At 42.0% G+C, this 24609-nt stretch overlaps 2 protein-coding genes across 7 annotated transcripts in view; one reads left to right on the top strand and one right to left on the bottom strand.

Annotated features, from left to right (window-relative positions):
* The window catches only part of FBXO16 (F-box protein 16), a 50603-nt gene extending 35456 nt beyond the window's left edge, over nt 1-15147 (bottom strand). For 2 of the 6 annotated variants that reach the window (XM_036424033.2, XM_045576650.1), the window contains exons 1-3: nt 14629-15147; nt 8379-8514; nt 633-668 (exon numbers count right to left, since the gene is read on the bottom strand). In XM_036424033.2, the coding sequence (XP_036279926.1) occupies nt 633-668; nt 8379-8477 (135 nt within the window). In that variant the 5' untranslated portion in view covers nt 8478-8514; nt 14629-15147. The remainder of the gene's footprint in view (nt 1-632; nt 669-8378; nt 8515-14628) is intronic. The other 4 variants (XM_036424035.2, XM_036424034.2, XM_036424031.2 and 1 more) reach the window with 4 other exon arrangements.
* Nucleotides 15148-18543: 3396 nt separating this feature from the next.
* FZD3 (frizzled class receptor 3) overlaps nt 18544-24609 on the top strand; it is an 81192-nt gene continuing 75126 nt past the window's right edge. Inside the window, exon 1 of the mRNA XM_045576495.1 lies at nt 18544-18706. The gene's annotated coding sequence lies outside the window, so the exon portion shown is untranslated. The remainder of the gene's footprint in view (nt 18707-24609) is intronic.

The following is a 24609-nucleotide window of genomic DNA, read 5'->3' as shown; positions in this document are numbered from 1 at the left end:
CAGTTGGTTAGCACGTCGTCCCGTCCCGATATGCCAAGGTTGACAGAACATATAAGAAGCAACCACTGAATGCATAAATAAATAGAACAGCAAATTGATGTTTCTCTCTCTCTCTCTCTCTCTCTCTCCCTTCCTCTTCCTCTCTAAAATCAATAAATAAAAAATTTAAAAACATTAATTATGTCTATTAAAATAACTGGTTTAATTTCTATTTTCCTGGCAACCATAACTGATAAATCACTAAAAAACTTCTCAGGCCCTGACAGGTTTGGTTCAGTGGATAGAGTGTCAGCCTGCAGACTCAAGGGTCCCAGGTTCAATTTGGTCAAGGCCATGTATCTTGGTTGCGGGCACATCCCCAGGAGGGGGTGTGTAGGAGGCAACTTATTGATGTTTCTCTCTCATTGATGTTGCTAACTCTCTATCCCTCTCCCTTCCTCTCTGTAAAAAAATCAATAAAATATATTTAAAAAAACAAAAGACAAAAACAAAAACTTCTCAGGCTATGAGCAATCATTACTGATTACCTTACATCTAAACAGAATTCTTTGGGCTCTATGATAACATAACATATTATAAAAATATACTTTATCTGTTTCAAATATAGAAATAAGTATATTTTAAATGGTTACCCATTTTCCAACTAGAGCTCTTCTTTCTTCAAATACCTACAATAAATTAAAAATAATGGAATGATTTTCATAATTCATGGTTCAAAATACCTATTACAAGAAAGCATTAAAGTATCAATAAATAAGTAGTCTTTTCATTGTGTCAACTGAATATAAAAGATTTCATTCTTGAGAAGTTACTTTACTTACTTTTAGTTTGGGCAAGGTATCTTTTTTATCAGTTTCTGCATGTGGAATAATTCATCTTAAAGAAGTATTAATTTTACCTGGCCACATATGAGAGGCAACCTATCAATGTTTCTCTCTCTTACTCTCTCTCCTTCAACTCAATAAACATATCCTTGGGTGAGAACTAAAAAAGTAATACTTTTTAAAGTGAAGAAGTTAGAAAAGAATGAGCCCTGGCCAGTGTGGCTTAGTTGGTTGAGCATAGTCCCATGCGCTGAGAGGTCACCGGTTTGATTCCCAGTGGGGAACATGCCCCAGTTGCAAGCTTAATCCCCAGTAGGAGTTGTGCAGGAGGCAGCTGATTGATGTTTCTCTCCTTCTCCCTTTATCTCTCTTAAAAAAAAAAATCAATACAAATATATATATATATATTTATCTGGAATTTGAAAGATGAAAAAACTGACAAAGAAAACACAGCAAAATGGAGATCCTCTCCCCAAATATTTCAGTATCAATAGTTTGAGAACTTATAAAGTTTATGAACGAGCAGCTCTATTTTTATATGTCAGTGTACACACATATTAGTGAGTATACATGTTCTTAGTATGTATCTCTGTGCTTACATTCAGTGTTTAACTGTATAGGTTTGTTGTTATATAGTATTTAGAACAGAAATCATGTATTATTCATCTTTCCATCTCTAGTTTAGAGTGTTATACATAGTATATCACAGGTACTCATGTTTAATGGATTAAATGAATGTGGCAATGAAAGTGACAATGAATATACTTATGGATATATTGGTATATGTAAATGATTTAGCTATTGATGTAGAGGTGTTTTTCTGAGTATCAGTTAGTAGTATATGTGTATTTGAATGAGTGAGGAAGGGAAAAATTATGTGAGAATGTCTGGCAGGGAACTATGGAGAGAGGAAACAAGAAAAAGTAATGAACAGATGTAAGTGTCTCTCTCACTCCCACACATGCACCCTGTCAGCTTTCATAATTGGAATCATTTTCAAGGTTGCCAGATGGGAGGGGGTTTGGGAGGATGGATGAAAAAGGTAAAGGGATTAAAAAGTACAATTGGTAGTTATAGAATAGTCATGTGCATGTAAAATACACATAGGAAATATAGTTCATAATATTCTAATAACTATGTATGGTGTAAGATTTATTGGGATGAACATTTAGTAAATTATATAATGTCTAATCAATGGGGTATACACTTGAACTAATATGATACTGTATGTCAACTGTAATCCTATATAATAAAAAGGTAATAAGGCAAATTGACCATCACTCCGATACACAAGTTGGCCGCCCCCATGTGGTCAAAGATGGCCACCACAAGATGGCCTGCAGGGGAGAGCAGTTGAGAGGGACTAGGCCTGCAAGGGAGGGCAGTTGGGGGCAAGGGAGGGCAGTTAGGAATGACAAGTCTGGCAAGGAAGGGCAGTTAGGGGTGACCAGGCCTGCAGTGGAGGGCAGTTGGGAGTGATCAGGCCTGCAAGGAATGGCAGTTAGGGGCAATCGGGTTGGCAGGGGAGGGCAGTTAGGGGCGACCAGGCTGGCAAGGGAGGGAAGTTAGGAGTGACCAGGCCATCAGGGAAGGGCAGTTAGGGATGACCAGGTTGGCAGGGGATGGCAGTTAGGGGCAATCAGGTCGGCAGGGGAGCAGTTAGGAGTCAGTCAGGCTGGCAAGGGAGTGGTTAGGAGCTGATCAGGCTGGCAGGCAGAAGCAGTTAGAGGCAATCAGGCAGGCAGGCGGGCAATCTAGACCCAAGTAGAAACTAATGGGAGCCAGCAATCCTAGATTGTGAGAAGAATGTCCCAGATTGGAGAGGGTGCATGCTGGGTTGAGGGACACACCCATCCCCCATTACCTATGCATGAATTTCGTACACCAGGCCTCTAGTTGAAAAATAAAAAAATGATTAAAAAAAACCCAAACACTTGGAATTAATGTTTTTCCCCTTCCTAAATTCTCTGGCACTGCAAGAACTTTCCTACTAGAAGAGTAACTCAGGCCTATTTCTTCCCTTTTTGTAGAGGAGGACTAGGAGCTGGCTTTATGCTTCTAATGGATCACACTTTCCTTCCTTTTTTACGCTCTCAACTCTAGTTTCAAAGGGCATACAAAATGAGGACTGAAATAATTGGTTCAACTACAACCTCAAGGCCAGCGAAATGTCAGTTTTGCTCTTGGATGGAGAATCTCATACATCACAGGTAGGCTTTCTTTGCACATTAAAGAAGAAAAAGAATGTCCTCTCCTCCCCGCTAATTCACTGCCACCTGAGCTACTAGGACCCTCAAATAAGCTCAGAATTTCTAAGTGAAAACAGAATACCTATAGAATATAGAAGATTCAAAAATCTGGTTTCAAATATTTCCTAAACTCTTCTCCTCCCTCTAACCAAATCCAACCAGTCATCTATCACCCAAACCAAATCGTCAGCACCACCGCTTTTCTGATGCCCAGTGACCTAACTCCTCCCAACGTATAGTCCATGTACAGCGCATGCTCCATTTGGTCTCTACAGGGTTTGCTATGGCTCTCTGGTTGTTTCTGTTCATTTTATCTTCCCATGTATATTACAACCACAGTCTCATCAACAGGTTCTGTGGCAGGCCCTCCAAAAACACTTGCTAATTGAACAATAACAGCAAAAAGCTTCAAAAGTCATAGCATTTTAGTGCTCAGAGAAATCCTAGAGATATTTTTGCTCAATTTCCTAGTTTTATAGAGGTTAACCAGAGGCAAAAGAGGATTACACTCATAGATTTTAAAAAATCACAGGTTCCACACCGTCTATTCAGTTCAACTCTGTACTTGTTTTTTTTCCCCTAGAACCTTGGTCTTCCCAGCCGTGACTTCCAGTTTGACATGCCTTTCAAAAGGAGGATGGGATGACCATCACGGTGGCCAATGACAAAAGGATCATTTGGAACAAAGGGGCACTGACTTGAAGGGGCGAAGAGAAGTAGGGAGTAGGGAGGAAGGTGGAAAGTGTTATTCAGGCTAAAACAATAGTTTTTAGAGGGCCAACCACCAAGTCTAAGCAGGGTCCAAGTGATAATGGAGAAAATAAAATGAAATAAAGATCGCTAAGAGAGTCTCTTAAAATAGAGCCAGAAGACTATTAAGGAGTGAGGCTTATGAACATTTTGGGCCTCAGTTCTCAGAGCTGCATTTATGTTGCTAAGCTACCAAAATGGCTGAGCTATAAGCATCCTGGAGCTGAAAACATCTTGGAACAACTGCTACTTGGACACACGTACTAGTAGACTTTACTTCTTTCCTTGTAGTTTCTGTTTCTCTCATTTACATGTTGGAACTAACCAATTCCTGTGAACGTAGCCAGCAATCCTTTATTTGCAGGAAAGAATTATATTTTGTAGGGGTCTCCTCCTCCTCTTCCCCTTCCCTCCCCACTCGGCCCCCCTCTTCTTCCCTCTCCCCACCCCCCGCTCTCCTCTTCCTCCTCCTCCTTCTTCTTTTAATAAACCCTGCCTTTGCCTGGTCTCTCCAGAGTGCAGTTTGGGTTGTTACCTGAATCTGTGTCTATCGGATTGCAATCTTTTTGCTCAAATAAATACTTTTTGTTCAGCAATGTTATTCATGCTAAAACAATAAGTCTTTAAAGGGCCAATGATCAAGTCTAAGCAGGGGTCAAGCAAATCCAGTTCTTTATCAAAAGGCATCTAGACCCAAGTAGAAACTAATAGGAGTAAAGTGGGGGAGGGGAATATTACATGAGTTGAAATCTGGGTTTGACTCTACCCTTGACAAGAAATACAATTTGGGCCGAAACTGATTTGGCTCATTGGATAGAGTGTCAGCCTGAGGACTGAAAGGTCCCAGGTTCGATTCCGGTCAAGAGCATGTACCTTGGTTGCGGGCACATCCCCAGTAGGTGTGTAAGAGGCAGCTGATCGATGATTCTCTTTCATCAATGTCTCTAACTCTCTATCCCTCTCTCCTTCTCTCTGTAAAAAATCAATAAAATATACATATTTTAAAAAAGAAATACAATTTGGGGCAAATTATTTAATTGTCAGGTCCTTAGCCAGAGTCTTATAGTCTCTGGTTGGAGCAAGTCTTCATTTCAAAGATTTACAATCATATTCTTCATCTTAAAGAACTAGAAAACAAAGTATCAATTCAAAATGGAAATATAAAAATGGATCTTCTTTCTTCGTAGAATGTTTATAACACAATTGCTTAGACCCTGCTGTTAAATCAAAATCCTATGTTATTTCAGTCTATTTCACTGTGTAACATCCTTACAGTGTGGGAATAAGCTCCTCAATGATGGTTGATGGTAACTAGGTGCTTTTCTCAGAACACCCTTCTTTAAAAAACAATTTTTTTAAAAAAATTAATTTCAGAGAGGAAGGGAGAGGGAGAGATAGAAACATCAATGATGAGAATCATTGATTGCTGCCTCTTGCACATCCCCTATTGGGAGTTGACCTGGCCAGGAATCTAACTGTGACCTCCTGGTTCATAGGCCAATGCTCAACCAATGAGCCACACTGGCTAGGCTCTCAGAATACCCTTTAACATGTACTATACTACATCTGTGAACCATACTCAAAAGAAATGTTGGTTACTTGCAATTCAAATACTAGATGGCCAAGAAATGCATATACTTTCAAAACATTCCTCCTCTCAAAATTCACAGGGCCTGAAATGTTTTGAAATCTGTTACATTTGTTTATGTTGATAATGCTGTTTTCCTAGGCATCTGAATTTGAATTCAACCTTTCTGCTTAAAGCTTGCAATGAAGTTAAAATCCTGTGACTCTTATTTTAGTCTGGAGTAGTTACATATTTCACATTTTACTACAGAATAGAAGAAAATTAAAAAAAAAAAACACAAAAAACAGGGCTTCAAAAATTACACACTGATCACTGGTAACAAGTACTCTGCTTTATAAATGTAGAAAAGTCCTTGAAATTATTGTATGGACACTTCGATATCACCAACTATGAATATCACCCAAGGATATTTTTTCAATTGATTTGTGGTGGTTTTTGTGGTGTTTGTGTTTTTTTTTTTAGAGAGACTGGAAGGGAGTTGGGGTGGAAAAAGTGGGGGGGGGGGGAAGAGAGAGAAAGTCATTGATGTGAGAGAGACACATCAACTGGTTGCCACTTGCACACACTCTGATTGAGGCCAGGATATAACCTGCAACCTAGTAGTGCTCTTGACTGGGAATTGAACCCAAGATCCTTCATTGCAAGGGCCAACACTATAACCACTGACCCATACCAGTCAGGGCTTGGCATCTATTTTCAATTCCTTTCATGCAGTCAGAATGCTAGACTTGAGAGGGATCTTCAAGGTCATCTGATCCAACCTACTCATTTCATAAAGAAGGACACTAAAGACCAGAGAAGGTAAGGTACTCCAGTCATGTGGGAAATTATTGGTATAGCATTTCTGTTAGGTTCAGAGAGGCAAAGGGTCAAATCCAGGCTAAGGAAGGAGGGATACAGACATAAGAAGGTGAGAGTCAATAGAGGGAGCTTTCAGGGTGACTCCATGTTTTATGTTTCAGGAACCACAGCAGGCACTGGAGACAGAGAAAAAAGACAGAACCTTAACTCCTGACACACTGGTCAGTAAAAAGTGATGAGAGCAAAGAAAGGTAAGCAGGAAGAGGCTTCCCAGAGAAAATGTTATTTGATTGACTCTCCCAGGAGGCAATGAGGAGAGCATATGTAAAGGTGTGGAGTTGTCAGAGAGATAGCTCACCTGGGGGCCCATCAAGTGGCCTGGATATAGGAAGAGAGGAAGCTGTGGCAAGGGTTGGAACTGGGAGATTGGCTGAGGTCAACTCATGAAGGGTCCTCAATGCTATGCATGGGGATTTGGAATTTACCTTTCAGAGTGGGGCCTTTTATTTGGTTTTACATAATAGGATTATATTAGTATTTTAGAAATATTATTCTGGGATCAAAATAGAAGATGGATAAATTGGGACGAAGGCAGTGAAACTGTTAGGGGGTTATTACAATGCACCAGGCAAAGGGTGATGAGAGTGTGAACTGAGAATGTGGAGCTGGAGGTATATGTGAATGGAGAAAAGGAGCCTGGATGAAGAGCTCTGGGAGGAAGGCTCCTAGAACTTGAGAATGAACTGGATATGGAGGTGGAGGGGTGCTGGTAGACACTCCTCCCTGGGCCTCTCGCACTCCTAAATGTCTTGGAATATCAAGACTGCAAGGCCCTGACTGTCATTTCTCCAAGTTTTGTTTATAGCAGTGTTTCCCAAACTTCTCTCATGATGAGAATCACCTGGTGGAGTTGTTAAAATACAGATTCCTGAATACCAACTAAGAAGTGCTAAACTAGAATTTTTTGGAACATAGAGGTAAAATTGTATACTTAACTAGTGCTCTAAGCTTAGGTAAAATTGTATACTCTAAGCTTAGGTAAAATTGTATACTTAACTAGTGCTCAATTTTAACAACTCCACCAGATGATTCTGATCATGGGAGAAGTTTGGGAAACACTGGTTTATTGGAAGGAAAACTTTAGTAATTCAGTACTCTCTCCCTTTGGGATCAAGAGCAGGCTTGTTTACTGCTTACTATAAAAGCAGTGGATTCTCTGGCCTCATAGTTCTTCAGCTATGACACAGACCCAAGGTGTGTGAGGTATTTATCTGGGCCTTCTGCATCACTCCTGTCAGACAAGGCAAGCAAGGAGAACCATCACAAACATGATGCTCGTGCTTCATCGTGAGAAATAAAGTTCTTTGTCTCTGATCCCAGACTTGCATCTTTTACTGTGAAACTGTAGTGTCTTCTATGCTATAAATAACAGGCTAAGTTATTAGCTTGCAAATTGGGAGAAACCAAATTCCAGACCCAACAGAGAGAAGGAAGATTTTAAGTGACTTGGAGTAAAGTGGAACTTGGTGTTTCACTAGGGCAGTGGTCGGCAAACTCATTAGTCAACAGAGCCAAATATCAACAGGACAACGATTGAAATTTCTTTTGAGAGCCAAATTTTTTAAACTTAAACTTCTTCTAACATCACTTCTTCAAAATAGACTCACCCAGGCCATGGTCTTTTGTGGAAGAGCCACACTCAAGGGGCCAAAGAGAGAGAGATAGAAACATCAATGATGAGAGAGAATCATTGATTGTCTGTCTCGTGCATGCCTCTTACTGAGATCAAGCCCGAAACCCGGGCATGCACCCTTGACCAGAATCGAACCTGGGACCCTTCAGTCTGCAGGCTAATGCTCTATCCACTGAGCCAAACTGGCTAGGATGATTTATTTTCTTTAGAGAGAAAGAAAGAGGCGGGGGGAGAGTAAGAGGGTGGGAGAAAAAGAGAGGGAGAGAGAGAGAGAAAAAGAGAGAGAGATGAGATTTGTTGTCCCACTTATTTATATGTTCACTGGTTGATTCTTGTATGTGCTCTGACTGGGGATCAAACCTACAACCTTGGCATATCAGGATGATGCTCCAACTGTGCTACCTGGCCAGGGCAATACTTTTCCCCTCCTTTCAGGCATGGATGCAACTAATAAAATAGCTCTGGTCACTTACCCGGTCATTCAAAAGCTTATGGTTTAAGGGTGTCCAAGTACTCATCTTTGTCTGCATTTTGGGACCATCTGTGCCTTTTGGAGGTGCAAAAGCCATCATGAAATGACTGGATATTCTTCTATAAGAACAACTATACCTGTCAGAAGAAATGAATCATGTAATATTCAGACTATTAGAAATACCAATACCATACAATATTTTAGTATGTTGAGAGAAGAGAATGAAGGGAAGAACACTTACTGGGAGCTTTATATGTATGCTCAATTAAAGTTCATAACAATCTGGTGAGGTGGTAAGTTTTATCCCATTACATAGATAAAGAAAATGAAGCTCATTCAAGTTACATGCTCTGCTCATAATTATACAGATTGGAACTGGAAATCAAACTCAACTCTAACTCTATTTTCATTGGACCACAGAGAAAAATCAAGAATCAAATCACTCCTAACTAAGAATATCCCATATTGGCTTAGAAAGAAGAGGTATTTTAATTTATAAAATCATAGTGCAATATGAAACACTCCATCCTTGTCCCGTGTGATTGCCTTCCTCCCCCTTTAACTTCCTGACATCTAAATAACAAGTGTTCTAGCTTGATACCATATTTAAGAAGTAGAGTGATATAATACCCAACACTAAGCATTTAGAGATGGACAGCTTTGAGTTTATTGAGGGAAATGTGCTGTTTTTATTTTTTATTTATTTATTTTTTAATTGATTTTTTACAGAGAGGAAGGGAGAGAGATAGAGAGCTAGAAACATCGATGAGAGAGAAGCATCGACCAGTTGCCTCTTGCACACCCCCTACCGGGTATGTGCCCGCAACCAAGGTACATGCCCTTGACCGGAATCGAACCTGGGACCTTTCAGTCCGCAGACCAACGCTCTACCACTGAGCCAAACCGGTTTCGGCAAAATGTGCTGTTTTTAAATGCTCAGTATATGTTTTCCTTTGTTTGATGAAAGCACTATAATTTCCATGAGGAATTGCCTTTCCCTCGTTGTTTAGAGTTTGCTAGGTTGGTTAACCAAAGTGGCCTCCCCTTCCCTGGTCACAAGTCAGAGCTAGGCCAGTTGAGATTGATGCTGGCTTATCCTTACTTTACAGCTGAGGTGGACGTTTAAAGTAGCACTGGTACTCTGCTAGGCTGTTCCTCAGAAGCCTCTTGTCTTGTCCATTTTGTGAGCCACAGGACATCTTTGCAATAAATTTCCTCTTTTGCTTACATTAGCTAGGATCTATTTCTATTATTTACAACCAAAATAATATGGGTTTACCTCATATGCATTTGATTCTGGTTCTTACCTCATATGGGTATGATTCTGGTTCTACAACTTAGTAATTGAATAACTTTTTGCAACTTTTTTAATCTATCTGAGCTTCAGTGTCCTCATTTTTTCAAATAAGGCTGTATCCTATATAATAAAGAGGTAATACGCAAATTAACCCTCATGCCATCACAAACTGGGAAGGGGGGTTAGTGATGGATGACCAAAGGACTGAACAGCAGGCTGCGTGGGGCAACCAGGCCAGCGAGAGGGCTGTGAGGGGTAGCCAGGCTGGAGGGGAGGCAGTTGAGGGTGACCAGACCGGCAGGCAGGGTAGTAAGAGGCAACCAGGCCAGTGGGGGGAAAGGGGAAGTTAGGGGAGACCAGGCAGGCAGGAGGGTGCAGTTGGGGGTGATTAGGCTGGTGGTGGGGATAGTGAGGGGTGACTAGGCTGGTGGGGTGTAGTTGGGGGTGACCAGGCCAGAGGGTAGGGCAGTTAGGAACAACCAGGCTGGCAGAGGGGGCAGCTGGGAGTGAACAGGCCAGCAGAGGGGAGCAATAAGGAGTGACCAGGCTGGGGTGGGAGGCAGTTAGGAGTGATCAGGTCGGCACACAGAGGCAGTGAAGAGTGATCAGGCCGGAGGGGGTGGGGGGAAGCAGTGAGGGGCAACCAGGCAGGCAGGTGAGCAATTAGGAGCCAGCAGACTAGGGTGTGAGAGTTATGTCAGACTGCCGGTTGGAGAGGGTACAGGCTGGGCTGATGGATATATCCCCCGTCAATGCATGAATTTCATGCATCAGGCCCTCGTGTGTGTGTGTGTGTGTGTGTGTGTGTGTGTGTGTGTGTATACCTACACTAGGTGTGCGGAACCTTTTTCTGCCAAGGGCCATTTGGATATTTTATTTTTTATAATACATTTTCTATTGATGAGAGAGAGAGAGAGAGAGAGAGAGAGAGAGAGAGAGAGAGAGAGAGAGAGAGAAATATCAATGATGAGAGAGAATCATTGATCAGCTGCCTCCTGCACGTCCCCTACCGGATATGTGCCCTTGACCGGAATTGAACCTGGGACCCTTCAGTCCGTAGGCCAACTCTCTATTCACCGAGCCAAACCAGGTAGGGCTAGATATTTATAACGTCATGCATGGGTCATACAAAATCAGCCTGCTATATTTGGTCAAACTTTTAATTAAAACACCCCTAATGCCTTAGCAGGGCCAGACCAAATGATTTCACAGGCCTTATATGGCCCTCAGGCTGGACATTCCCTACCCCTATCTATACTCAACTGCCACTGTGAATGTTAGAGAATAAGGATCCAGTAGACTGCCTGATAGATAGGTGGCCTCAATAAGTAGTAACTTCCCATCATTCACAGAGGCCTAAATACCTGTCCTTAGAGGGCCATGACAAAATATTTTAAGGTGGGAAACAGTTACAGCAGATTGATGGTAGTGTCAATGTATATCCTCCATGTTTCTGCCCTCTTTTCTCCCTGAAGGTGGGCTTCATATTGAAAGGCAGTGGTGATGACTGAAGGGATCAGGGCTTGTCTGTCTGATCCACAGGTTCCAAAAATTACTCCATAGCAGCAAATATTGGACAACTAAAAAAATATAATCACTCGTTTTAGTGATTTCACTTATACTAGTATGGGGTTCCTCAAATGCTAGATCTGAAATGTTTGAGGCTCTCACTTGACAGGTAATACTTGACAGCATTAGAGATTAGTTATAGGTGAAGATAAAGCCAATGTTTTCAAACCTCAGTGGCGTCATTAGACAATACCTCCTGGCAGTTGCCTGCTGCCATCAGACCACTGGGACAAAGGGGGCTCAGATCAATCCTCACATCTTTCTCAGCGCCCAACAGCCAATTATCTAAATCACACATATTTGGCTAACTTGCAAAGGCATAAGAAATGACTTCACTGCAGTATTATTAATTGGCAGCTATAAAAGTATATGTGAGTAGGCAAATTACAGATACAAAGCATGGTCACTGAGTCTAGAACTGCCTATTAAAAACTACATATTTCTTTCTTTTTAAAAAAATACATCTTATTGATTTTTTACTGAGAAGAAGGGAGAGGGAGAGAGAGTCAGAAACATCGATGAGAGAGAAACATCAATCAGCTGCCTCCTGCACACCCGCTACTGGGGATGTGCCCACAACCAAGGTACATGCCCTTGATGGGAATCGAATTTGGGACCCTTGATCTGCAGGCCGACGCTCTATCCACTGAGCCAACCCAGTTAGGGTTACATATTTCTTTTTTGTTGTTGTTATTTATTTACATTTGACCTTCCTTCTTATTAAACCAGGTGTAATTTTTTTCTTTGAGGGTCAAATAACTCTTTGAGAATGTGATGAAAGTGATGAATTTTCCTCCCTAGAAAAATGCACATGAACATAAAATTTTGCTTACCCCAGGTTAAAAACTCCTGGTGTAAGCTGAGAAACTCTCTCTCTTCCCACTTTGTATAGGAAAAAAGCTAGGAAAAAATAAATAAAATTTTTTTTGAATTAGGACAAAAGAGCTTTTCTAGGACCTCCCCAAGGCTCCGCATTGATTGTTTTTTTCCCCCTGGTTCCTCAAAGCCAGAAATTATTTGAACAAGGCTTCCTTCAAATCAACTTGAGGGAAATTGGTATTCAGGAGATGGGCCTGTCCAGGACAAACAGCTTTCTTGGTAATACAGTCCTGCTGAAGCATGAAAATGGGGTGTCCTACCCTGTCTTTTGTCACCATTCTTTTACAATTTTTCCTCCTCTCTTCATACCAGAAAATAGGCAGAATGCATATCTGCATGCACACACATGTTCACGCTATAGACCACATGTGTCAAACACAAGGCCCGCGGGCCAAATCCGTCCCGCCAGGCCTTGCAATGTGGCCTGCACCGCGCTGTCATCACTGCACTCCGCTGCGTTTCCATCACAATGACAGTTTATGACTGTTCAGTAAACCATTCGGCCTGCAATTTAGGCTGGATTTTAGATTTTGGCCCCTTCTCTGATTGAGTTCGACACCCCTACTATAGACCATGCAGGGCTATTATAAAGACAAACACTTTTAGATAACATACACAAAAATAATTGCCCCCACTCCCATCAACAAGAAAAAGCAAGTTGTTTTCCCTCCTTCCACAGCTAAAGCTTGCTGATGCTATTTTTGTAACCTCTTTCCTCCTTAATGCATGTTCCTGAATGTTTATCTTTAGTTTTTCTTTGGGGGAAAAAATGGAAAAAAGAGGACCTATGGCCTTAGCCCCCAACGTATCCATGTTTTGTTGTTGTTGTTTTTTGTTTTAAATATATTTTTATTGTTTTTTTCAGAGAGGAAGGGAGAGGGATAGAGAGTTAGAAACAACGATGAGAGAGAAACATCGGTCAGCTGCCTCCTGCACACCCCCCACTGGGGATGTGCCCACAACCAAGGTACATGCCCTTGACCAGAATTGAACCCAGGACCCTTTAGTCCGCAGGCTGATGCTCGATCCACTGAGACAAACTGGTTTCAGCTGTATCTGTGTTTAACAGCAAGGATGTGTCCTCCTGTAAAGTTCTAGGGGCCACACATCTCTAATTTCATCTTCCAAGCTATTTTTCATACTGTCACCATTACTCAACTTTGCTTAGGACCTGTTAGGCCTGTATTAGAGGTACAAAAGTAAGGGTTTCTACTTTAATGGAGCTTAGAGTCCACTATTAAGAGAGTTTCCTCTTTAACAAATAAAAATTATATACATTTGATCTGTACAAGGTGATGTTTTGATATATGTATACATTGTGAAATGAACACTCAAACTATTTAATTATTCCATCATCCCCTATAGTTACCATTTGTAGATGTGTGTGTGTGTGTGTGTGTTGAGAACACTTAAAATCTACTCTCTTAGTAAATTTCAAGCATACCATTATATTATTACCTCTAGTCACCATGCTGTACATTAAGTCTCCAGAACTTATTCATCTTATAACTGAAAGTTTGTACGCTTTGATCAATATCCTCCCCCACCCCCAAACACACACACCTCATTCCACCTCTGGTGATCACCATTCTACTTAGGGAGATTTGTGGGGGGTTTTTTTTTAAGACAAGTTATTTGATCATGTCCCTTTTCAGCTCAAAAACCTTCAGAGGCTTGCTAATGGATACAGAATATCCAGACTCCTTAGCATGCAAGTCTAGATTCACTATGAATTTACCCCAATCTATCTTTTGAGCCTCATTCTCCTCTCTATCTGCCTGGATGCATGTACTTCCAATCCCTCTGAGAAAACAATATAAAACTTTGATGCTTCTTTGCTTATGTGTTTCTCTGAGACTGCTCACTTGAATCTTAATCTCATAGTACGTAATAGATGCTCAATAAGTATTTGTGAAATCAGCTGAGTGAATGAATGCGACAGTGGAGGGGACAGTTTAAGGATTAAAACTAGTGGGAATGTAGGGTGAAACTCAGAACATTATGAATTGAGCACTGGGATTATACTCAGGATTATCAAGTTTTTATTTGGAGTTGACAGAGCAGAATAGGATTGCGTTTCTCTGCTAGCACACAAGTCACTCATTGTACACGGCAGTATCATTCGAGAAGGGAACTTCAGATATTCAGGCAATCGGGTATGGTCAGATTTAAATACTAATTCATCTTATAGTCAACCAATTAGAAAACAAACACTGTAATACAATAAAAGAGAGAGAAAGAGAGAGAGAGAGAGAGAGAGAGAGAGAGAGAGAGAGAGAGAGAGAGAGAGAGAGAGAGAGAGAGCTGGTACTTGATAGGCATAGAAATAATTGTTTGTTGTTAATTTTCTAAGTATGAAGCATCTGGCGCTTTAACTGCAGCTGAAACGGAGCAAAATGCAATCCCCAGGAGCAGTGACAAGGCTTGTGAGAGGCCCAGGAGGACATGCGAGTGGAGCTGTGTAAAGAGAGGCTCCATCTTTTCCATGCACTACCCACTGCCTCACCTCTTTCAGCTGGACTCCCCTCTTCAAGCCTCAAGCGCTGGTGTTGCCATGGCTGCTTTTCCTTTGACTTTGCCCAGCCCCCACCCTCTAGCTTCCCATTAGTCCAATCATCCTCTATAAATCCTTTCGCTGGCATCCGGGGTCTCTCAGGCAACAATGTGTGGCCTCTTGATTGGCCAGGAGATCCAGGAGGGCTGGCTCCAAAATTAGGCACACGGATGTATCGAAAAAAGTGAGAGTGCCAAGGAGGTGGGAGGGGGTGCCATCTCCCAAGATAATGCAGGGGAGACAGATGCCTCCAATTCCGGAAACAAGCAGCACTGCAAGCCCTCGTTCAAGACGTTTGTTTTCCAAACCAGGCCAACCTTCTGAGCATGCCCAATTACGTTGCTCTGGTCACTCCGAGCCTCCGAAATATAAACTCCGTTTCTCCGGGTTTTAAGAATGACCAACAGGTAAATAGAGGACTGGAGGGAAAAGAAATTCCCGACTGGCTCCATAAAGAATGGCACCTACGAGAGGAAGTGGAAGGACGTGGGAAAACTGCCTAGCACACACACTCACAAATGCTTCAGCATGAATGTTAATTGATCGGATTATTAAGGAATTCAGGCTGACTGACATCCCGGAACCAGCAGATGGCATGCCTTAATAAGAATAATTCCAAACGTGGGAAATTTTACCACTCGGTCTAATTTAATTAAATGTATTGAGCATCCACCATGTAATCAGGGGCGGCGTGAGAATGCAAGGATAAAATAAAAAAAAAAGAATCGAATGAGGACTGGAAAATACAATGTGTAAATAACGAAGGCCCCCCAGTGATAACTGCTGTGATAGAACTATAAAGTGCTGGAGAATCACCCAAAATTCAAAATTTCAGGACGGAGCTCCTTAGTAAATGTAAAGCAATTCTTATGCACAGCAGCTAACAAAAACAAAACAAAAACATCCTTTCTCTCCCCTCCCTCCCCCACAGGCAAAAAGAGACTTTTCTCACTAAAATAGATAAGAATATATTCTCCTCAAATGTAAACCCTATGTTTGTATTGTGTTTCACAGTTTTAAAATATGCAGTATTTGTATATCTCCAATTTAAACAGAAACAAAACAAACAAACAAAATGAAGCTCATGAGGATGGATTTCCTTGAGTTAACTAAGGACCTGTAAGTGGCCAAACTGAAATTAGAACCTAGATTGTCTGAATTCCAGACTAGTGGTTTTTCCCCCCACATGACCAGGTTGTATGTATATAAATAAACAAGGGCTTAGGTGAGGTGGAGGGTGGCCTAGGGGAGGTATGTAAATGCAGTACTAAATTACCAGTTAACATTTATGGTTTCAAAACTAGTCCATCCAGAAAGAGACCAGTTTTAACAACGTACTGTAAGAGAGCTGTCTCTCTGTGAAGTGCCTGCTCATTAAAGCCTTCCTATTGGTGGTTACAACACTGAATGAAAGAGAGATGGGATAAAAGAGAGCATTGCACTTTTTTATCCCTGAAAATAAGGTCCTTTTAGTCTATCCTCTCAACTAGTACCCTGTGAGCCTCCCCTTGTCCAGCTTCTCATCAGTCTGACTCTTGATCTCCCCCATGACCCCACCGCCCACCTCCCACCCCCAACCTGGCCAACAGCCTGAAGGGCACCATTCACCCTGTGCTCATAGTAAGCACACCAGCTCAGTGTCCACAATACTTCAACATTACTCTTAAATTAAACATTTCAAACATAAAGTTTAGAGATTTACATAAGAAAAACTCTTGTAGTCCCACCAAGATTTTTAAAAATATTAACATTTTTGTTTCCTGTGTGTGATTAACAGTTGAAACATTTTTTGTTGTACACTTTCCATATCTCATTCCCCTCCTGGCTTGCCTAAAGGCAATACTGAGAAATTGTTGTGAAACCTACTTGTCCATTTTTAAATTCTATATACATACATATATATCCTCATAAACAATATGACTAGGTGTAATATAAACAGGTATAATAATTTACATCTTGTAATTTGCTTGTTTCACTGTTATATTTCTGAGATTTAGTCATGTTGATACATTCAGTGATAATTTCTACATCTTTTCTACCTCCCCTTGTGAACTATGATATGTCCCAACCCTGACAGTTTTCAAAGGACATTGTGTAAATTACATAAAGATTCATATAGCTGCACATCTCCACAGGCTCTGCAAATACAAGGAATCTTGAAATATAGGGTGTCCCAAAAATATATATACACACACACTTTGAATAATAATAAATGCAGTGTTTTATTAGAATACATTTCATTTTCAAATGTATTTCAGCTGTTAACATATGTATACATTTTCAGGGGATACCCTGTCTATAAAGTAGGCACAGTTTTTCACATATGACATTTGCTTCCTAATGATCCTTAGTAAATGCAGTGTTGGCTCCTGGCGGGTTTGGCTCAGTGGATAGAGTGTTGGCCTGCAGACTAAAGATTCCCAGGTTTCATCCCAGTTAAGGGCTCATGCCTGGGTTGCGAGCTAGATCCCCAGTGGAGGGCGTGCAGGAGGCAGCCAATCAATAATTCTCTCTCATCATTAATGTTTTTGTAATTCTCTCTCCCTCTCCCTTCCTCTCTCTGAAATCAATTAAAAAAAAAGTATATATATATATTTAAAAAGACACATTGGCTTGCTTATAATCAGCCTAAGAATCAACATTATTTTTTAATGGTATTGCACAGGAATATGTTTATTAGAAAAATTGAAAATGTCATTTATATCTCACTTATTATGCTTTTCCCCAAAGCTCACGTTTTTAGGTTGTTTTGTTTTTTTAATCCTCACCAGAGGGCATTTTCCCAGTGATTTTTAGAGGGAGTGGAAGGGAGGGGAGAGATACACAGAGAGAAACATCACAGGCACTGCAGAGCCAGGATTGAGATTGAGCCTGCAACCAAGGCAGGTGCCCTTGACCTGAATCCATTCCGGGACCCTTCAGTCTGCAGGCCAACGCTCTGTCCACTGAGCCAAACCGGTTAGAGTCCATAGCTCATCTTTTTATGTTAAACTATACTTATGGCTAAGCTTCGTAGTCAATGTTTATTTAACATTTACTGAGTTGTGGTAAAATAGACATAACATACCATTTACCACTTTAACCATTTTTCAGTGTGCGGTTGGGTAAGGTTAAGGACATTCGCATCCCTGGGTTACCAACAGACCAAAATGATGCCTCTGAAGTCTGGGTTGAAAGGGACAGAAAAGGAAGAGTAAAAATGGTGGGTCAAAGAACAGCTTTGGCCTTGAATGAATTTAGGCCGTCATGAAGACGCTGCGTGGCTTTGGTGGAGTCACTTCATCTTCCTGCCGTTTATTCCTCGTCTGAAACACGAGGTTCGGTTTAGATGATCTCTAAGGATATTTTTAGCCCTAACATTGTTTATGTAGAAAAAGAGAGGGGAAACTTAGGAGTAAAAAGATGGGGGATGCGGTCAATAACCACCATCTCCACCTGTTCCCGGAGGTCTTGCAAAGAGGCTTGGTACTATTCCAGGTGCCCTGCCTGCGGTTGTGTTAGCATGGGGCTCTGCACCATGCCCTCTCCCTGCACTCAGTGCCACCCCGAGCACTCGGTGACCTGCCTCTGGGCCACCTGCAACGCCCTTGGCGCTCTCATACCAGCATCCTTCATAGGCTGGGGTGATGAGAGCCTCCGCGCTGTCTCAGCCGCAGCGGGGAGGAGAGCGCTGCAAAGAGGGCTGAGCGCAGAGAATAACAAACGCTTGCAGAGCTGCGAACGACTCCGCGGGGACAGCCCAGGGAGAGGCAGCACGCAGGGCACGATGCCGGGAACAACCCAACGCGTGGAGTCGGCCCCGCGCGGCTGGTCTCCACAAGGCACCGCTCGGCCGAGCGTGCCCAGCGCGCCTGCGCTGTGCGTGTGTGCGCGCGCGCGCGCCGACGCTCGGGAGTGCTCGCGGCCGCTCCGAGGCGCGCGCCGGCGGTCCTCGCTCGCTCGCTCGCTCGCTTTACCTGAGGGATCGGCGGCCGTGCGCGGCCGGCGCTGCAGCCCTCGCCTCGGAGGATCCCGGGCCCCGCGGTGTGAGGTGAGCACGGAGGCGGCGTGCGGTCTTCCCGGCGGGGTGAGCGGGCCGAGGAGGGCGCGGGGCGGGGAGGGAGCGACGTGGTGCCGCCGCGGTCGCCCGCTCCTCTCCTCACCCTTTTGCTGAGGAGCCGCCAGCGGCCCCGCCACCTCCTCTGGGATCGTGATTCTCGTCGCGGCCAAAACAAAAGCTTTCCGCGCCGGGCTGGGAGGCTGGGTGTCGGACCGGCTTCTGGGGGTCGGCGGCGGCTCGGGGGAGGATACGGGGGAGCCGGTTGGGGGGGCTGAGGGCTGAGGGGGGCAGGTGCCCGGGGAGATGGTTAACCCTCTCCGTCCTCCGCCCGCGCCAGACAACCTGTGCGAGTGTGGACCGAGGCTCCCCCTCAGCCGCCACCCCGGCCCGCTCCCCTCTCTCGGGAGGAGGAAGGTGCGGGTCGGAGGAGCCCGCCGCCGAGGTGGGCGCCGCGGGGCCGTGTGGCGCTGGCCGCCCGCCCGCCGGGAGGGAGCGTGGGTGGAGGACGCGGCCGCGGCGGGGGAGGACAATGCGCCTGCCGAGGGCTCCAGCGCCCCGGGCCCTTGGGGAGTGCCGGCGGGAGACTTTTCCCCGGCCCCGACCCCGCTGCTTCAGCATGGGCTGACCTCTGATTTCCCTACCCTAAAAGTAAGTTGTCCCCTCCATCCCGTCTGGGAGCAGAAGTCCGCGCTCCCTTCCCAAAATGAGCCTCTCCCCCTCCTACCTACCCCCCCAGCCGCTGCACCCTTTTATGCGCCGGGTTTCCCACGGCATGAGTACTCCTGGGTAATTAGCAGATGGCCTCCGAAATAAAGGCTCTTGTTACACTATGTAAAATCGTTTTTAACATCTTCCGAGAGGCTTAAGTGTCAGGAGTCTTGGGTTAGGTACCTCGTCTGTAAAAGAGAGAGAGTCTGCACAAGACACTGGGGGTAGGGGTATGGGGGTGAGGGCATGCGACGGGGTGGGGGGTGGGGGAAAGTCAATGGAGGGGGGGAAAAGGAGATATATGTACTACTATGTGTAATACTTTAAACAATAAAAAAATAAATAATTACACCCCCCCCCCCCAAAAAAGTCTGCCGCCTCCCCCCTGCCCCAATAATAGCACATGCCGTTAATTGAAGTGGAAATATATCCACCCTGTGAAGGAGGTCCAGTTCCTTGCCCAGTACAAATGAAAATTTGAATTTCGGTTCCGTGCTGAATCTGGGCAGATGCAGCAGCAGAGCAGAATGGCCGTTCCATAAATGTCTGCTACATAAAAGTACCCAAACAAAATCTTATTCTGTAAAAGTTTTGATAGACCTGCAATGTTCCTGTATGGGAATTGAGCCCCTTTGCAAAGCCAATGGAACCAGGATCAAGCAAACAAAGACCTTCCTGACACTGGGGGTGTTCCCTCCCTCTTCAGCCTTCTTTCAGCCTTTCGTGGTGCATGACAATCTAAGGAATAAATCCTTAGTTCTGCTATTAAGAAGCACTTACTCTTCAAGATAATGCTTTCCATCTGTACTTTCCAGCAAATCAATACTATCTTTTTTCCTCTAGAAAAAAAAAATGTTTTCACTTAAACTACCAAACCACAACCTAAAGGTGAAAAGATGCAGGGTTAGGAGAGTAGGAGAGAGGTGTAAAAGCTTAACTGGGCAGGCTTGGAAGGATAGAGCTGAGGGCAAAATACAGTGACTACACAGTGCTTCTCTTACCACGTTGCCTTTTATTTAGTGAAAGAACATGTGCCTCCTGTACCCACGAAATGCTTTGAAACTACCTTGAAAACAAGCAATTCATAAGGCCTCCCATCCTATCTTCTATTTCCTCCTCCTGTTCTTTCTCATTCACTACTAATATTCTCTACCTCCTCATCTCTCCTAAATTTATAACACTGCCCCATTAATAGAAAAAGAAAAGACTATAGACTCCTTTCCTCATCTTAGCTACTATATTCCCTTGAGCTTTATTTTGTGCTTTGAACACTTAGGTGTTTTTGTTTTTGTTTTGGGGGAGAGGGGAGTTCCATGCTTGAGATACTTGAAGTAGGGAGGGAATATAATAGTAAAGTTCACTTTCTTTTTTTTGTGTAGTAGAGTGTGAAAGCTTTATCACTGGAGAAGGAGAGACGAGTTTTTAACTCAATAAATTCTGTTTCCCTCTTGACAGGAAAAAAAAAATCTCTAACCAACTTAAATTTTGTATTAGTTTGTTAGTAAAGCCATATGATATTATATTCAGAACTTATTCTGAGCATATTAGTTTGTTGATGTTAGAATGCTATTGATTTTCTTTTCTTTATGAGACAGATGGTAGGAAACAGCTCCTATTACCTGTCAGGGGAAAATGGTGTTGGCCTCAAGTTTTGTGTGTGTGTGTTTTTTAATTCCTAACACTGTATTGTTGTAGTTGCTTAAAAATGAAGCTGCCCACAAAAAGAGCAACAACACAAATAAAAAGAATGGTTTGGAAAATACATACTGGATAAATTATTCAGTATAGATTTTTGAAAAGAGATGCAGCAGGGTTTGAAGAAATGAAGACTTTTAATAGTGACATTTCCATAGGGCCAGGAGTAAATGTTTGAGTAAGAACTCTTCACTGGCTAAGGATGGAGTTTTACTGTCTGTCCTCTCAAAATTCTCTCTCTGCTTTCCAATTCATTATGTTAAAAAGTTTTGACAGTTTAGATGGATCCAAAGAGTGTATTGCAAATGAAGTTTTAGGTAAATATTATTTGGCTAGTGGGCTTTAAAGAACAAATACTGGTCCCTAAATTTTATCTTATTGAAATAATTTTATAGTCAAAGTATATAAACCATAAAACCTTGCTAAGGGGAAAGTCAGGGACTTGATATTAGAGAATTTTCTGATGAACAGATTTTACTTGACAGGGAAACTGGGTCAGAATTGCTGCCTGATTTTTCTTTTTTCCTTTCTTTTCAATAAGGAAAAAGTCTGGCTTTTAACTTTCCATTTTTATTTTCAGGTTGGTTTTAAAAGATATTTTGCTTTTCTTTAATCTTAAAATAATTTATAATTTGTAAAATGGACTGGATTTTTGAAGCCCTCCACTCATTTTAATTTGAACCTAGATAAATTTGTTTTCCCGTGGGTTTTTGTTTGTTTGCTTGTTTTTTTTTTCTTTAAGCTCTACCACTCAGCATATTGGAAGATTAATTTATTTGTTTTATCAGTAGATGACAAAATGGACTTTAAAAATTAGATAAAGTGAGAAAGATTAAAAAAAAAAAAGAGATACCTTGAGATTAATAGGAATGTAAGTCCTGTGAGTTAAATATGAAGTCATATAAACTTTTAGCAACAAGGAGGCAAATTTGGAGAATGAATTTATTTTTTAAAGAATAGGACGTGGAAAACAAAAGGCCAAAGACCACATGGGTGGCATGGATTTTAGGAAAACGACTGTAGCACTTAGAGCAGTGAGTATGCTCTAAGAGTATATTTTGTCTCTTTAATAAGACAATGTCCTTGAGAAAAGAAACTCAGAGGTAGTCATTGTTAATTCTTGCAATGCATTCTTAGAAAACTCTGAAAGAAGCCAAAAAATATTTCTCCTGTTTCTTCCGTAGAGCCACTGTGTGTGAGGCAACCTTTTGATGGTCTTTCTGAACTGGAAATGCAAAATGTTGTCTACACTTAAAGGGTGTCAAGAAAATTAAATCTAAACTGAGAATGATGAAAGAGATCACTTTCTCTACTGAGAGTGTAAATTGGAATCGAATTGCTGAACATAATCTTATGTTTCAGGACCTTCTTGACAAGCCCTCAGGGCCTACTTTTGTCATTGTTTCTTCTGGGATTCAGCCTGCTTTCCTCTTCACAGTTGCCACCTCCTGTTCTTTTGGTCGGCTTTGCAGCCAGCTTGGGAAGAGGGCTTTCTATTATAAGATTGTATCACCTTCCCCTTTATGGCTGTCCTTTAGGATAAATACTCAACTTATTTTAAGGGTTTTTGCTTTTTATCATCAAAAGAAAACTAGTAATTGGGAATATCAGATTCCCAGTGTTATAGATTCATAAACATTAAAATGTAGGTTTAAATGTATCTAGTTGGTTTTGTTTTCTGATGGAATAATAATCAAGTAACTTGATCAGAAATTAGTTTTTTTAAATATCTTGTATTGCTCTTTGGGAAAGTGAATGTGCTTGTTTTCCCATAGATATGGCATGAATAAATTCTTGCCATATCACTCGCTTTTTGCTGGTCTCTGGCTCCTGAAGCTGTTCACTTCAGTTATGTTAACCCTGTAAGTCCCTTTCTTTAGCTGAAATTCTGCAGATTCCTTTTTTTAGAAATATGTTTTTATTGATTTCAGAGAGAGGATGGGAGAGGGAGTGGGAGAGAGAGAAATATCAATGATGAGAGAGAATCATAGTTTATCTGCTTCATGCATGCCCCCCTTATTGGGGGATTAAGCCCTCAAATTGGGCATGTCCCTTGACTGGGAGTGAACCATTATCTCCTAGTTCTTAGGTTGACGTTCAACCACTGAGTCACACCACCAGGCCTGCAGATTCTTTTTAGTAAAAAATATCAATAAGATGTTAACCTTTATTTAATGGGTTGCTGTATTTTGATAGTATCCCTTTGGGTCCAGAATCTTCTCTGTGGCCTGCCTGAATAAAACTTCAACTTAGAGCTTTTCTATGGAATACCCCTACCTTTGGAAAAAATGACTTTTGCTATCCACCCACACATCATTATGATATTGAAGAATCATTTGAAATACATATAAAAAGTTTTAGGTTTTTTTTTTTTTTTTTAATGTGTATAGTCCTAACCGGTTTGGCTCAGTGGATAGAGTGTCGGCCTGCAGACTCAAGGGTCCCAGGTTCATTCCCATCTGGGGCATGTACCTTGGTTTCATGCACATCCCAGTGTGGGGTGTGTAGGAGGTAGCTGATCAGTGTTTCTCTTTCATTGATGTTTCTAACTCTCTCTCCCTCCTCCTTCCTCTCTGTAAAAAAATCAATAAAATACATTTTTTTAAAAATGTGTATATCCTTTGATTCATCTAATAGGTGATACTATATTTTCAGTATTGAAAATCAGTTGATATATCTCATATTTGCATTTTTTGTTATTCAAGTTGAATATCTTTTCATGTGTTGATTATTTGTATTCTTTTGTAAATTAATGACCTTTTCCCATCTTTCTATTATTCTGTAGCTGCTTCTATCTTTTAAAATTCATTTTATATATTATGTTTGCTAAGCACATAATCAGACTCAGGTATATTTATGCTCTTTTTAATTATTCTACTTCAGGACAGCATTTCTCAAAACGTGACTTATGGAGCATTTGTAACAGTACCTGAGATAATTGTTAGAATGCATGTCATTCTACAGAAATTCAAATTTCTTTGACCTGTGAGGGGAATTGGTGAATCTGCTACATATTAAAAGTAGAGAACCGCTGACTTGGGGGGCATGTACATTTTTTAAAAACATGTTTATATTGCCGAAACCGGTTTGGCTCAATGGATAGAGCGTCAGCTTGGGGACTGAGAGGTCCCGAGTTTGATTCTGGTCAAGGGCATGTACCTTGGTTGCAGGCATATCCCCGGTAGGGGGTGTGCAAGAGCAGCTGATCGATGACTCTCATCGATGTTTCTAGTTCTCTCTCTCTCTCCCTTCCTCTCTGTACAAAATCAATAAAAATATATTTTAAAAAATATGTTTATATTGATTTTTTTAGAGACAGAGAAAGGGAAAGAGATAGAAATATTGATGAGAGAGAAACATCGATCAGCTGCCTCCTACATAACCTCTACTGGAGATCAAGCCTGACGCCCAGGCATGTGCCCTGACCAGGAATCAACTTTTGGCTCATGGGTTGATGCTCAACCACTGAGCAACACTGGCCAGGCAATTCT

The sequence above is a fragment of the Pipistrellus kuhlii genome, unplaced genomic scaffold (genome assembly GCF_014108245.1).
Source record: "Pipistrellus kuhlii isolate mPipKuh1 unplaced genomic scaffold, mPipKuh1.p scaffold_m20_p_8, whole genome shotgun sequence".
Lineage (NCBI taxonomy): Eukaryota > Metazoa > Chordata > Mammalia > Chiroptera > Vespertilionidae > Pipistrellus > Pipistrellus kuhlii.
The sequence above is the reverse complement of the archived record's forward strand: the minus strand, read 5'-3'. Positions and strand labels throughout refer to the sequence as shown.